The sequence below is a fragment of the Stegodyphus dumicola genome, chromosome 8 (assembly GCF_044657685.1).
Source record: "Stegodyphus dumicola isolate Sdum_Otavi_A_Nest chromosome 8, ASM4465768v1".
Lineage (NCBI taxonomy): Eukaryota > Metazoa > Arthropoda > Arachnida > Araneae > Eresidae > Stegodyphus > Stegodyphus dumicola.
The window spans coordinates 16,237,405-16,252,863 of record NC_140775.1 but is presented as its reverse complement, the minus strand read 5'-3'; the positions used below and the strand labels follow the sequence as shown (position 1 = coordinate 16,252,863).

At 32.4% G+C, this 15,459-nt stretch overlaps 1 protein-coding gene across 1 annotated transcript in view; it reads right to left on the bottom strand.

The window, feature by feature from the left end:
• Nucleotides 1-14,666, bottom strand: part of LOC118187775 (speckle-type POZ protein B-like) — a 108,321-nt gene extending 93,655 nt beyond the window's left edge. The window contains exon 1 of the mRNA XM_085821601.1: nt 12,626-14,666. Coding sequence (XP_085677727.1) covers nt 12,689-14,374 — 1,686 coding nt within the window. The 5' untranslated portion in view covers nt 14,375-14,666 and the 3' untranslated portion in view covers nt 12,626-12,688. The remainder of the gene's footprint in view (nt 1-12,625) is intronic.
• Nucleotides 14,667-15,459: the final 793 nt, after the last annotated feature.

Genomic DNA, 15,459 nt, shown 5'->3' with positions numbered 1-15,459 from the left:
TTCTTTAAAATCTCAAGTTCCCTGTAGCCAAGCTGAAATGCTTATATCGAGCTAGCCATATGAGGGCAGACATGCCTGTAGAACTGTTAGAGACTGATGATGTGAGAGAAATATTCACCGTTACAATTAATCTAATCCTGTTTGGACTGAGACTTTAGTTGTGAGGTTACCACCTGTAACATTCACTTTCACCTAATTTATCTTTTCATTCATTTTATTTCATAGTAAAAAAAATAGCTAGTTATGTGTAAGTCGTGCTCTACTATGTTCTTATTGAGGGTAATCTTACATTTATTACGTTAAAAAATAGCGATTATGAGACCCCCAGAATGATTTCTTAATTTATTTTTTAAGAAAATACAAATCTATTATTTTTAGCGTAGGTCATTGTTAACTGTATATTATTTTTCAGAGGAAGAATTTAGAGGGAAGAAGGAAGAAGAAACAATGGCTATAAGAAAAATAGTAATTTGTTTATCCATAATACATTTTTAATGTTTAATTTGTTTACTTTTTGCTTGGCTTAATTTTTTTTTTTTTTCCCTGGCCTGAATTTTCTATTCACTCTTAGAGAAAGGCTGTTGAGAATTATACTTACAGTTTTTTAGATTATTTTGGTTTTTAGATTTCAAATTTATTGAAAATTGCTTATGGTTTTTCTTTACTTTAATAAATTTTTATATACTAGTTTAAGCAGCAATTACAGAAGCAACAGAAGCCAATAACTTAAATATGACGTGATATAGACTGACTCACTGATGAAGTATAGCCTCGTTTATCGCATAGGGATGTGCAGTGTGTCCGGCTCTCATATTTCAAAGTGCGCATCTGTGTAGCCACCGAGGGAGTGGCTTCTAGGATGGACCAATGAGCATCCAGTAATATTTCATTCATGTCACATGACCTTTCGCGTGCTTTAAGATTTAAGCAAGATGGTTGAAAATATTCTGCCACGCAATTTTCTGCACAAAATAATTAAAGCATCGTCAATTGCTTCTGGAACTTTTCACTGCGAAGTTAAATCAATTATAGGAAATTATGAAGATTTCACTACCTGGTTGAAATAAATACAAACACATGTTAGACACTTTGCAAAAATATCGATGTGAAATATTACTTAATAAGTGGTAAATAAGATGAAGAAAGAAATATGTGATAAACATCTGAGCCCAAATGCAATCTATACATAAAACTATGCGTATGAGAAAAATATTTACACCAATTATATATGTAAATAGAAGTCAGCACTTTTTATTGCAGTCTATATGAAAAAGATGTTCTATAATAATAATAACCAATGCAGAATTTTGTTCAAAGTGAACTTTACTAATTTGCATTCGTATACATTTAGTGTGTTAAATTTCCCATTTAATAATTGCTCACTCTTAAATGTACTGTATACACAAGAAATACTCATCAAACAGTGTGAATGTATCGTATTCACAACAGGTATATTCAATTTATTCACATATCATTTTTAATGTTAACAATGGATATTATCAGATCATATGTATTCTGAATCTTACACTTTAAAATCAAAAGAATGCAAGCACTGAAATAAGAAAACACTAGATTCATTGTAACACTTTCAGTCATTCTCAGCTCAATATATATATATACACTTGAATTATCGTAATCTACATAATATGCCGTGAACATCCATCCCAATATTAATGCGTGATAAAAATCGCGAAAGTGAAATGTCAGCGATTAATCAAACTCAGAAAACGAAAGCACTACGAGATTTTCTACTATTACGCCATATATTTATAACTGCGAAACAAATGCAAATTAAAACGTAAACAACATACGCTCACATGTACGAAGATTTAGCGTCACAAGAGCAATAGCAGCTCATTGGTCCATTTTCGAAAGCTCTTCCTCAGTGGCTACACTGATGTGCAGTTGTGAAATTTGCGTCCGGGACTGTGAGTCTGGTTAGCCTTCTGCACCGGAGAGAGAGTTTGAACTGGGTGGGTGTATAATTATGTAAACTGGACTGAACACTGATCAGTCCCGCTTTGCTTTACAGAGTAACTTTAGACATGTTTACATATCGAGAGAAGAAAACACTTGGTATCTTCCGTCTAACGTAGACTGCCTATGGATGAGATGATGCTCTTGTATGGAGAGGAATATCTAAAATTGAAAGCACAGACCTGCATTTGTTGCTCATGCAACTTTAAATCCTCAGAAGTACAAAGACGATATCCTGGATCTTATTGTTCACACGTAAGCTGCCGCAATTGGCGATATCTTCATTGTGGAAGGAGGCAACCTCCTCTCTCACACTACTTTGCTAGTGCTCCAACTCATTGAAAAATAAATTATACTCCGAATGCAATGATCAGCACGCGTTCCCGAATTTAATCCCATTGAGCATGTGTGGGACGCTCTCGGGAGGCGAGATGCTGACCTCCAACACACTTCCTAAGACCTAGATAGGGTTAGAACGGCTTGATCAATGTTCATTGCTGGCCATACAGGCTATTGACTACACCATAAGCAGCATGAGACCTTACTATCAGGCCTACACTGCTGTTCAGGGCGATCATACTCACCAATAAGTTTTTCGTATTTATTTATTTATTTTGTTGTCCATACTTGGGAGATTTTCATGTTCCTGTTAATATCAGAAAATATGTTGCATAATATTTTCTTGTGATTTTTAAGTCTCAAGAGGCTGGACATATAAACATTTTCATCAAGTTTTGCTCTCTTTGCTTGCATACTTTTTTAAGTTATCATCAATTTTCCGTTTCTTACTTAACTTTTCGAAGCCAGCGGAATTTCAAAATCAAATGTTTTATTCTGCTGATATTTTTAAACCACATTTTAAGTTAATTAAAGGCAGTCAAATAACATTAAAAAATCATTTTTCAACAATGCATAATTACTGTTTTGCTTCCTAAAATTTTGTTATATAAAATGGTCGAGGTATAAAATGGTTGGATATAAAATGGTATTTTTCCCAAGAAATCTTATGTTACGTTAAAAATCTCATATAAACTTTATTTAAAAGATTTTCTTCCGCTCAATCAAATGTCACAAACAATACAATTCTCCGAGTTTTGTTTTTTTTTTTCATTAAACGTTGTCGGAAAAATCATTCCAATATAAAAATTTAAAAAATATGATTCGAATTCTGATAAAAATCGCTGTACCACATTGTACTGTCATCCACAATCAGTCTGCTTACAAAATGTGAACTCCATGGATTATCAGGCAGTAATAAGAAGAATCGGGACATATAATGATTATTATATCATTATAATCTCGAAAATATGTTATTAAAGTTTTTCGAAAAACGATATCTTTCCAATTTTCGATACACAGTATGGAAATAAAATGAAAATAAAAATATTTTATTCCGTACAGTGTTGCCACTGCTCGGCTTCAAATCGTTGAGTTTGCTATAAAATATTTATTCAAGTTTTACAAGATGTAAAATATAAAATATGAAACTCAAAATTCGGTTTCTAGGTGCCCATGTTCGGGTGGTGGACTATGCTATTCAAAATTTAATGTCTCTAAGTACTGTCGTTTTTTCGCAATGCGAAGAAGATACATACATTCATTCAGATTTTTTATTATTTAATATCTTTAAATATAATAATAGAGGGCTAAGAAGGTAAAAGATACTCCCCCTTTTAAAGGGCGACTGGGAATTAGGGGATCCATTCGCCAAATCCTGGTGGTGGAGAATCATCATCCACAACCATTTTAGTTCGGGTGCTATTGTAGAGATAATAAATATATTTTGAAAGCAGGAGAGATGAAAAAAGTGCAATGCCCTCGCCGGGACTCGAACCACGGACCTCTTGAATACCCGTCGAGCGTGCTGACCACTACACCACGGAGGCATGCTATGAAGGCGGAATAAATACCTTATAACGTAACAGTGTTTAGTCTGAAAACACCAGGTAAGTTGTCTTCATGTTCTTTCCATAAGATACGTAGCAGATCCTTTTGTGACGAGCCAATTAAAATCTGTCTAAACATTTCTTTAATGTCTGCAACTAGTGCTGTTTTGTGCTCACGAAATCGAACAATTAAAGTAAAAATATCATCTTTAACTTCTCCCGATAGAAAAATATCATTCATACTTAAACCTGAAGTAGTAAGGGCTGGCGCGTTAAACCAGTACCTCCTACATACATGTATGTAGGAGGTACTGGTACATACATGTATGTAGGAGGTACTGGTTAAACACAACGCGCAATTTCGTAGACGACTTTTCAGGTTTGTAAAATTCATGGGTGTAGGACTTTCTTATTCAATCCTGTCCGTGTGATTTAAGTTGCTATATTCATTGATAAAATCTGTATAAAGCCTTTTTTAGATTTGGGTTTCTATTTCATCTTTTAATCGTTAAGAAAATGTTTAGCTATGTTTATCGAATCACTTAATTGATGAAGTGCTTCTTCTAGAATAGTCGTGTGTGTCATGAAACTTCCTCTCTCATATTTCCATTATGGCTTCTAATAGTGCAATTCAGAAAATTCCTCTTCTGAGCTTCGGAGGAGTTTGTTGGCTATTTCTTCGATTTGCCAAAACTTATGAACATTCGGATTGACAGATTAGTCCACGCTATTGTATTGAACATTCAGCTTCCATAAAGTCATTAGCAATAAATCCGAAAATTGAATCTTGGGAAAAGAAACTGCTAGACGATTGCATCTTTCACAAATTCAAAAAAAGAGATCAGCACCCAGTATCAAGTGGATCTATCTTGGCTTGCCGAAATATGGGACCGGTAAGTATTTATGTTCCGGTATTTTAAAATTTTCTACATTTGATGTGGCATCTGGTGGAGGTCTTTTATTTTAGGTGCAAGCAAGAATTCTGCATATGTTGATAGTAAGAATTTCCGTTGGTAATAAGCGTTTTAATAGTTTTAAATTTAATATATTGTGGCGCGCGTACGGGTTCATAACGCATCTAATGCCCAAGTCCGATAAAATGTTACCAAAATTTAATCTTATCAAAAGAAATATAACAGAACGCTGGACTTTTTCGTACAATATTACAGTATCACACAATATAATCAATAGTTAGACTTCAAACTAATAAAAGCGTTAAAATACAATTCAATGCACAGAGAAAGCTAATAAGATCTGAACTCGCAAAAAATAACAACAGCAGCCAACTAAACAACAACTGAGATGACATGTTCTCTGCCTGGCGTATTTTATAGCTTTAAATCTCGCGCGAGTGATTCTAGTAGTTTCTTTGCTTCTCCAGATTTCTGGAAAGCAAAAGAGTAGAATGACGGTTACAGCTAACGCAGTAGTCAATTACATTTATTCGATCTATATGTATAAAGAAGAAAGTCTGTGTGTTTGGTTGTCCTCTAATAACTCAGTCACCGCTATAGCTATCGTCACCAAACTTTCTACAATCTTTTTCTTCTGGGTCCTGAAAAAGTCGAAGTCCACTTCTTTTTTTTTAAAAAAAAAAAAAAAAAAAAAAAAAAAAAAAAAGAGGGGGGGGGGCAACAAACTCGCAAGCTGGAGATGAAAATCTGCTTTATTTCGAAATTTGTTGCCACTCGTCGCAAAGGCAAAGCGGAAAAAGCGCTACGCATGAACCTCGGATTTTTCACTTTGCTTTTGGCATATAACTATTAGGAGTTTTAACCAGTAATGCAGAATAATGTAATCATATAAATTATATAAATATTTCAAATTTTAGGAAGAATTCACGTATTGTCTGTCCAATTCAGCTGTAATTTTAATGTACTTCCAGACATGAGTATGGGACATACGGAGAAGGCTTACTCCATCTGTTCTAATCTCCATGTTCCTAACAAAATCTTTTCTGTGCTATTTTCTGTAAGCACGACTATAAAGAAGGTAGCAGAAAACATTTGTTCAATTTCTTTTTTCATAACTATTTATTAATACTTGGTACCTTTTTGTATGTTATTTGATAATTCGAAGTAAAATATTATTTTACCCGATATCAGTATTTCAGTATTGTTATTATGAACTTAATTATCTTTCATTTGTTTAATTATTTGACTGAACTGTTTTGATTTTAATTTACTGATTTACTCATTAAAAGCCTCTAATATTTTAATCTGATATTATTTACCTAATTATAAACGACTAATTTATCAATAATATATAGGCTTCCAGCTTATGCTATATTTAATTATTCATTATTTTCTGCTTTGTTAGTCCAAAACTGCGTTATCTCGATGGGAATTAGTTTCGAAATGAAATTTTGTGCCGCACACTATAAATGGCTGTATCACTTTTCAAATTGTTGCCACCTAATATAATCGCCCTGCATTATTTTTATAGAAAATCAATAATGAAGAATCTGCATGAATGTTTCTCGCATTGTGTAAAATATACCTAGAGCCATCAAACATTCAATACCACAGTCCTCCACCCGAACATGGACACCTGGAAGCTCTGATTTTGAATTTCGAATTTGTTTTATTACCTATTTCATATTTTGTAAAATTTTAATAAATTTTTTATTAACAAACTAAACGATTTCAAAGCGAGCAGTGGCAACACTGTACGAAATAAGACACTTTTACCTCCAGCGCGCGAAGCTCTTCTTTTGGAAATTCTAAAGTTATGCTGTTTTTAAATACTTATTTGTGATTTCGCTGTTGAATCGAATTCTATGCGGCATAAGCGGCGACAAGGCGATATTTAATAAATAAAGTAAATACACAAAAAGCTAATTAGAAAAAGACAAAAAAAATTTCTAAAATCATCATAGAAAAAAAAAAAAAAAAAAAAAAAAAAAAAAAAAAACTGAACGTTCATATGATCAACTCAGAAAAGGTGCAAAAATAAATAAACAACAAATAAAACTTATACCAACACTTTAACACTGCGTTGGTAATTCTAAACATATTTTGCTACACTGCTTTTAAAATTTTTGTAAATTTGCTGTTGCATTGCATATGTCGTAAGAACGAAGAAAATTATGCGTAATAATAAAGCTAAAAAGACAAAAAGAAATGGGTTAGCAGAAGTGAGTGCAACAGCAGACTGGTAGACTGCGAGTTACCAATAGTCTAAATAAACCTTAACACATATTTTCGGCGACCGTTAATCTGAACCCTTTCCTATTTTTTTAAAACATTTTTCTTTCTTTTTTTAGTCCAAAGGGGCTTTGTCCCTGAAGAACTATTTTTTCGTTTTGCGATTTTGCGTTGAATCACTGTAAATGTCCGTTCCACTTTTCAAACTGTTGCCACCAAATGTTAGAGTCCTGCATTATATTTGAAGAAATTAAATAACGAAAAATCTGCATAAATGTACGTATTTTTCTCACATTGTGATAAAACAACGCTACATAGAGCCATCGAATTTTGAATGACGTAATCCTACTGAAAATATGGGCATGTGGAAGCCTAAATTTGAAATTTAGACTTTGTTTTATTATCGATTTCCTATTTTGTAAACCTTCAACGAATTTTTGACTAATAAACTCAAGGATTTCAAAGCGAGCAATGGCAACGTTGTTGTAAGATATGCACACCTCTGACACACATATGCTTAATGAGAAGAACTTCCTGTTTTGTCCACAGACTAACTGTCAGTTAGAACTTTGAGGAAAGGTGTAGCGAAAATCGCCTGGTGCGGTTACCGGACATAAGGGATGTAGTAATTTACCGCACTGCAAGGCTTTTCCAACGAGACGATTAATAAAACGAAAGAGAGGGCCTTTTGTGTCAGCTTTTTATGCAGTGAACGAGTTGAAAGAGGACACAACCAGCGTCGTTGCCGCATCCAGCGGCCATTATTTTGTATTATGGCTGTAATGATTTGATTATTTTATTTAGTATTCAAGAAATTTTTATTAAGTTTTTAAAATAAATATTTAAATGACAACTGCTCTTTCCTTTCACCCAACACGGGAGTTCAGACATTACATTATACAGAAAAAAATTTTTTATCTCCAGCGCGCGAGACTGTATCGAAAATTCTAAAGATATGCTCAATTTAAAACTATTTTGTGATATTGAACTCTTGAACTGAATTTTATGGTTTAAGTGCGAAGAACGTGATATTTAATAAATAAAGGTAACAGACAAAATGTTAAAAAAAAAAACGCCCATTTGGACGTAATTTAAAATCTGAAATCTTTCAGATTTTTTTTAATTATTATTTTTTTATTAACTTTGCTCCTATTCTTGAAGACAGTCTATAGAATTCCGCCATTTCTAATTTTAAATATTAATCCCTGCCTGAAATATTACGACAAGTTTTGAGATTTTCACGTACGATCTTTAAAGAATATATCTTCGGTAAGATAAGAAAATGAAAATATCTTCAAAACTTCATTACAAAAAGATAAAAAGGCAAAAAAATATCAAAGAGATTTTTAAATTATATACATATATGCCTTTGCAAAATAAGGCACTGATCAATTTGCTGATACATCAAATAGATAAAATTGCGTAAAATCAAGAAATTTAAGGAAGATTAAAACTAGGTAGGAGCAATTAAACGTGCATATGTTTTATTTCTTAGAATGAATTGCAATTAAAAAATCATATCAATGCCATACCAAAAAAAACTCGATTTGTCACTTTAATTCAAACGAAGACTACAGTAACGACTCACAAAAAGAATATATATATATATATATAGTAGGTAGAAACATTGCAGCGATCTTGCTAAAAAGTTACCAGGAGCTGTAGCTCCACGAACACGTAATGGCATTTTTTCAATCTATGTTTTTTATTTGTACTTTCCTTATATATATATATATATATATATATATTTACCGTCGCTCTATTTTTCATGTGAGTTAACTTTTCACATATCACAACGGTCAGATTAATTTTTTCGTGCATTAACAAGTCTTCCAGCATTAATTTTGGCAGTTTTTTCGCGTGATTACAGTTTTTTTTTTTTTTTTTCGTTTGTCCAGACAAATTTCTTCTTAGTTTTATTTTTGTATTACTGCGTTAAAATATTTCATGGAGCTACAGCTCCTGGTAACTTTTTAGCAAGATCGCTGCAATGTTTCTACCTACTACTATTATTTCATATTCTTCTGCAGCATTATGCGCAAAAAGTTTTGAGACCAAATAGGTCTTACGTCTAATTACTTGTTAGCTTTACATTTTCTTTTTCACTTATATATATATATTTATTTAAAAAAAAGTTTTGTTTAATATATATATATATATATATTTAAAAAAACTGAAAAGTTTCAGATTTTAAATTACGTCCAAAGGGACTTTTTTTTAACATTTTGCGCGTTACTTTTATTTATTAAATATCATATTCTTATATTCTTCACACTTCAACTATAAAATTCAGTTTAAGAGCAATATTGCAAAATAATTTTAAAATGAGCATATCTGTAGAATTTCCGATACGCAGTCTCACGTGCTAGAAATAAAAATGTTCCCCCCCCCCGCCCGTAACAGTGTTGCCATTGCTCGCTTTGAAATAGTTGAGTTGTTAATAAAAATTTCTTTAATGTCTGACAAAATATGAAATCAATAATGAAGCAAATTCGAAATTTCAGATTTGGGCTTCCAGATGCCCATATTCGCAGTAGGATTACGTCATTCAAAATTAGATGGCTCTAGGTACCGATGTTGTATCACAATGCGAAAAATATACATACATTTAAGAAGATTTTTCATTATTTAATTCCTTCAACTATAATACAAGGCGACACTATTTGATGGCAACAATTTGAAAAGTGAAGAGGGCGTTCAGAGTGATTCGACGTAAAATCGAAAAACGAAAACAATATTCCCTCAGGGACAAAACCCCTTTAGCTTAAAAAAATCTGAAAAGTTTTCAGATTTTAAATTACGTCCAAAGTGGCGTTTTTTTAACGTTTTGTGTGTTACCTTTATTTATTAAATATCACGTTCTACGTACTCAAACCACAAAATTCAGTTCAACAGCAATTATTAAAATAAAAATAATTTTAAAATGTACGTTTAGAATTTCCGATACAGAGTCTCGTGCGCTGGAGATAAGAATGTGTTTTTTTTTTTTTTTTTTTTTCCTTCCCGTACAGTACTGTCATTGCTCGCCTTGAAATCATCGAGTTTGTTAATTCGTTGAAGTGTTACAAAATTGGAAATAGATAATAAAACAAATTTCAAATTCAAATTAGGACTTCCACATGCCTATATTCTATGGAAAGATTACGTTATTCAACTTTTGATGGCTCTAGTAACCGCTGTTGTATCACGATGCCAGAAACATACATACATTCATGTAGATTCTCCATTATTTAATTTCTTTAAATATAATACTGGGCTCTAATATTCGGTGGCAGCAATTTGAAAGTGATTCGCCGTTTACAGTTTTGAAAGCAAAATGACAAAACGAAATTAATAGTCCTTCTGAGCAAATTGTCCTTTTGGACTAAAAAAGAAACTTTTTTTTTCCTCCCAAACATATTTGATGCTGAAAAATGTGAAAGTAGTTACCTAGATTGTGAGACTGTAATATGTCAAAAGCTTGATACTCCTAATAATTTAGAAACTCTATGAACTCAAAGAAATTTCAAACTTCTAATTCCAGTTTTCTCGAAATTTCATTAGATATATTTAACATTAATCCTATGAATTATTTGAGTTGTATATTCTCTACTTTTTCCACGAGATTGAAAGCAAACCTTTTCATAAATTTCTGCGATGTCTATGAGCTACACTTATTAATATGACAAATAATACTTGAAAAAGTGAGTAGCTGATTTTACCAATATAAACATTAACTATACGAGTAATCATTTTTTATCTGGCATTCAGAAGAATTTATAATTAATTAATATAGTTTATTTACTGGTTATACATGGAAATATGTAACAGTGAATAGATGTGATCAGAATAAGGTATGATCAAAAATACGTCAATATGTTTGAACGAACCCAAAACTGTAAATATTTTGTTTAAAGGTTCAGGTATTTAATATCAAAAGAAGACTGAACTTTTTATTAGAAACATATCTTTCCAGTGAAAAATTAAACAAATTTAGAATTTATATATTGTAATTAAATAAACAGTGATCAGTGTAACTTTCATTTCCTTTTGACTATATCAGACACAGGTAACCATTCTTTTGCTTTGAACCCTCTCAATCAATAAACCTAAAATAATATCAATAAACCTAAAATTAAAATAATAAAACTATGAACTGATAATATTAAAAAAAATTAAGAGAAACCGAAGTACACAATCAAAGCAATAAAATTAAAAAGAAAAGCATTAAAAAATAACAGCAGCTTTTAGTTAATAGGTAATTTAACTAATATTTCATTCTGAAATTTTGCACTATATTTTCATTAATGAATTCTATCAGAAAATCGAAATCTTGCCTGTATTTAACTTACCAATGGAACACCTTTTCTTTTCATCGAGAATCAGATAATGGAAATTTTCACATTCCAGCATTGTATTAAAATACCATTAACTATGTTTATGTTATAGAATTAAATCTGTATTATTACGTAAAACTACTTCATGTAAAATTTTCTGCGATATATATTGAAAAGACGAAAATAGTTATGCCTGCATTACATGGAATTTGTTCACTGCATACTTAGTCTCTAAGATAATGATCAGTAATTGTATATTCTCGTCACATGCTTTAACAATATTCCATTTTGGATAAATAATAAATAAAACTAATTTCCATTACGAATTACATTAGTTCAACGACTCTTTATATCATAAAATAATACAAAATTCTTAAATCTGCAGATAGTAAAAAAGAAATTTACGATCTAACTCAAGCAAGTCGAACTTGCTGCATTTAGCAATTAGTTTCTCATGCTAAAACAAAAATTGCTGAAAATAATTATGTGTTGTTAATTTTTGCAAGTGGGTGCAACATTAAATACATCATCAGATTTTAAAACTATACTAATTCATTTTCGTGTGTTACTTCCTCAGGAATTGTGTGCGTTTAGTAGTTATCAAATACCTCCACATTTTCAGACTTACATGAAGAAATTACATGACTTAGAAGTTCAGAAGGTGGTCATGAATCTAAATTGAGATCTCACAGATTTAGTCAAGTTTCATCCATGTATTGCATATATTCTACTGAAAATATTTTTATTTATTATGTCGTTCCAAATTTCCTTTATAAAGTTTTCAACGAACGTTTGAAAAATAATAAAAAGACAATTATATTAATATTATTTATATAGTACAATTATATGACTCAACCAAATCATTAACGTAAGAGAAAATGGAAGCATGAAATTAAAACACCAAGAATGAAAATGGAAGGATTAAATAACGTTGAAAATTACAAATTAATTAGAACTGAATTAAAGGAACAGGCCATTTTATTAAAATTGAAGAGTATTATACTATAACTATGTTATACCTTTGTATCTTATCAAGAGTGGAGCTGTGTGTTTAAGGTAAGGAAATTAGCAAATTGATGATTATGAATGAAAATTATAAACCAGAATTACAGGATGATAAGCTTCTTTGCATTTAGATTTTTCAAACTGAACAAAATAAAATTCATTTTTAATGATGTAAGTTCGAGAGTAAATTTTACTACTTGAAGCATTAAATCACATGATTAAAGAGAGAGATCATAAAAACCTATTTTAAAAATTATGACTATGAAATTTGTTTACGATAATCACAAAAACTTACATATTTTATGGAATTTTAACCTTCACATTTGCTGAGGAAGCCTGCTGGAAAATTGCACATGAATCATTTTGTCGATTTATTACGAGCTATCACATCTTGCAGAAGTTTCACACAAAAATTGTTGTCGGACCTCTCTTTCCATTCATCGGTTGAATAAATTTCCTGCAGATGATCAGAAAAAAATTCGAAAGCACTTTGGTACAAATTATCAAAGTGATGCATATCAGCTAACTGGAGAATTTTGCACACATTTGCGACAGTAACGCTGGATTTGCACACATTTTTGAGAGCAGAAACATCATACTTATCAGCTACTCCATAAAGCTGAATAACTCTTTCTTCGGATAGTTTTTCCACATTTCCAGTATACAGAAAAAGAAGTATTTGATGCATAATATCAGGATCCATATCAGAAATCTCTACCTGGTTGTTTCTCGATTCTTTCATTTCGGTTTCGAACATCCTGCAACACACCGAAGACTCCAGAATAAATTTATGCACGGGAAATCTTCTCGAACCAGCTATTATAGTAATATCAGATAATGTTCCATTTTCATAAAGTGTTCGAAGGCTTCTGTTTAAGTTAGTATCTCCGACCCAAGATGCAAATTCCACAATATCAGAAGAATAACCACCATTATATAATTTAAGTTCGCATCTGAGTAGCAATATATCATCTGTATCTGAAAATATATTCCGCGAAAACTCAGCACATTTCCAATTTTCATCCGTTTTGAACACATTTTCATTTTCAGAAGAATTAGCCTCATCGAAGGATACCTTGGTTCTCACGAGCATCGTTTTAAGTACCCATGATTGTTCAAGTATTTTGCAAACGAAAACATCAAAGATCTGATCAGTATCTGTTTTTTCACAAATGTGTACTCTTAAACTCCATTTACTAAATCCTGGGTTTTCTGTCTTAAATTCGTGACACAACTCTGTGTTAACGGGCAGACTGGAGAAATTCTCTATCGGCCACACAAAAGTAATTTTCTCCATATCGAAGCGAGTTTTACACGTTTTTATACTATCAGGGGTAGGGCCGAGAATCCGGAGTCCATATTTTGCTGCAGTGACACAGACCTCCTCGAAGTTAAACACGTATCCTAAGTTTCCAGTGTAAACATAATTGATCATGGCTTCCAGAACGTTAGATCCGATATCAAAATCCTGTTGGGAAGATTTTTGTTCATCGAGTTTTTTTGCCAGTTCAGGCCACCTCGTCCACAATATAGCTTTATGAACTTTGAATTCTGCACCACGAGCTCGTAGCAAGACGTCCGTAAACAATCCATTGCTATAATTCACAGCAGGGAGTATCTCTTGATTTTTACTTTGAGAAAATGGTTTCAAAATAGATTTTATGACTAGAATATCGCTAATAAGAGACCTCAATACCAGATCCCTTTTAACCAAATTTGAATATCCCCAAGCAAATTTTTTTCCAAATTCCACGGGTAGGGTAGTTTTTGGTAATTTGGTAAAAATTTCTTTTTCATTGCAATCCAGGAACTGAATACCGAAACTTACTTGACAGGCTTCTGGAAGGTCATCTTCTCTGCTGAGAAAAATACCTACCTCTGGACCCATGGTTAATCCCGTATATAATTCAAAGCACCATTTCATGCCGGGTAAAGAGTTGAACTTAAACAACGGGCTGCGTAAATATTCCTTCCTAAAGAAGCAACCATAGGAATTTTTGATAATCCATACAAACGTAAAGTTTTCCTCGTTTTGTTTCTCCATTGCATGTAGATTATGTTCTTCTCCCAGCACGTCTGTTGTTAAATAAAATTTCGCATTTCAACAAATATCGTGAGACCTTCCCTCAGTTTCGTTTAAGGACAAAAATGAGCTCGAGTACTATACACGGTTTGAAATTCAGGTGCTTACAGCATTCTTTAACGCTCTCATTGGCTATTAAGCTCCTTTTACGAGAGCAGAACCAAACAGTGGTGCAAACCGGTTCTTGTGTCCCATTCACATATTCCCCGCACTTGCAGTCCATGATTCCTCTGCTTACTGACCCAACACTGGCTGACAGCGCTTTGCTTCGGTTCCTTCTATTTTCACCTCCTCCGCTCCTTCTGAGATGCCCATGTGCAGATGGTACTACGTGATGCGCCCATGAGGCAAATTTGAACGAGCCAGAAAAACCGCCCACTGTGGGGTAGTCCGGCAATAAATAAGCAGTCAGTCCCCGCACGGCGAAGGTCACGGCCCTGATGCAGTACTACGGAACTTTGGTCTCGTGTTTTGTTTATATTCAGAGCGTGTTACAGCGGTTTGGTGATACTTCCACTCGTGGTTGTTCCACACAAATTGAAAGCGGAGACACTTCCACATAAAAAAACATTCATTGCTGAGTGGATAATAGGGCAACTTGCTGTAGTTTAGTGGCATTTACCACAAAAATTTATTTTTGGATAACTTGCAGCAATTTTGATTATGAATTTGTTTTATAAAATTCTAACATACTAAATATAGATTTTGGTAAAATGTTTATCCTATGTGTAAAGAATGATAAATACCCTTAATGTGCCTTAAAATGTCAAAATATTGCAAAAATTTAACACACTTTAAAGCTCAATTTCCTTATAACTAGCTGATATAAGTCTAAGAATTTCTCTACATCTTTCGATGCCCTTGACAGTGAATTTACTACTTTTCTTTTATGTTCCAAATAGCAAAATGTTTTAAATAAAATACATTTTTCATTATCCATATAATATTTATACTACGAATTTTTTTAAAGAAAATTTTTAGAGAAGAGGCATCATATTTGCTCATTTTAAACTCATAATATTTTTTATTTAAGTGAAAAACAAATG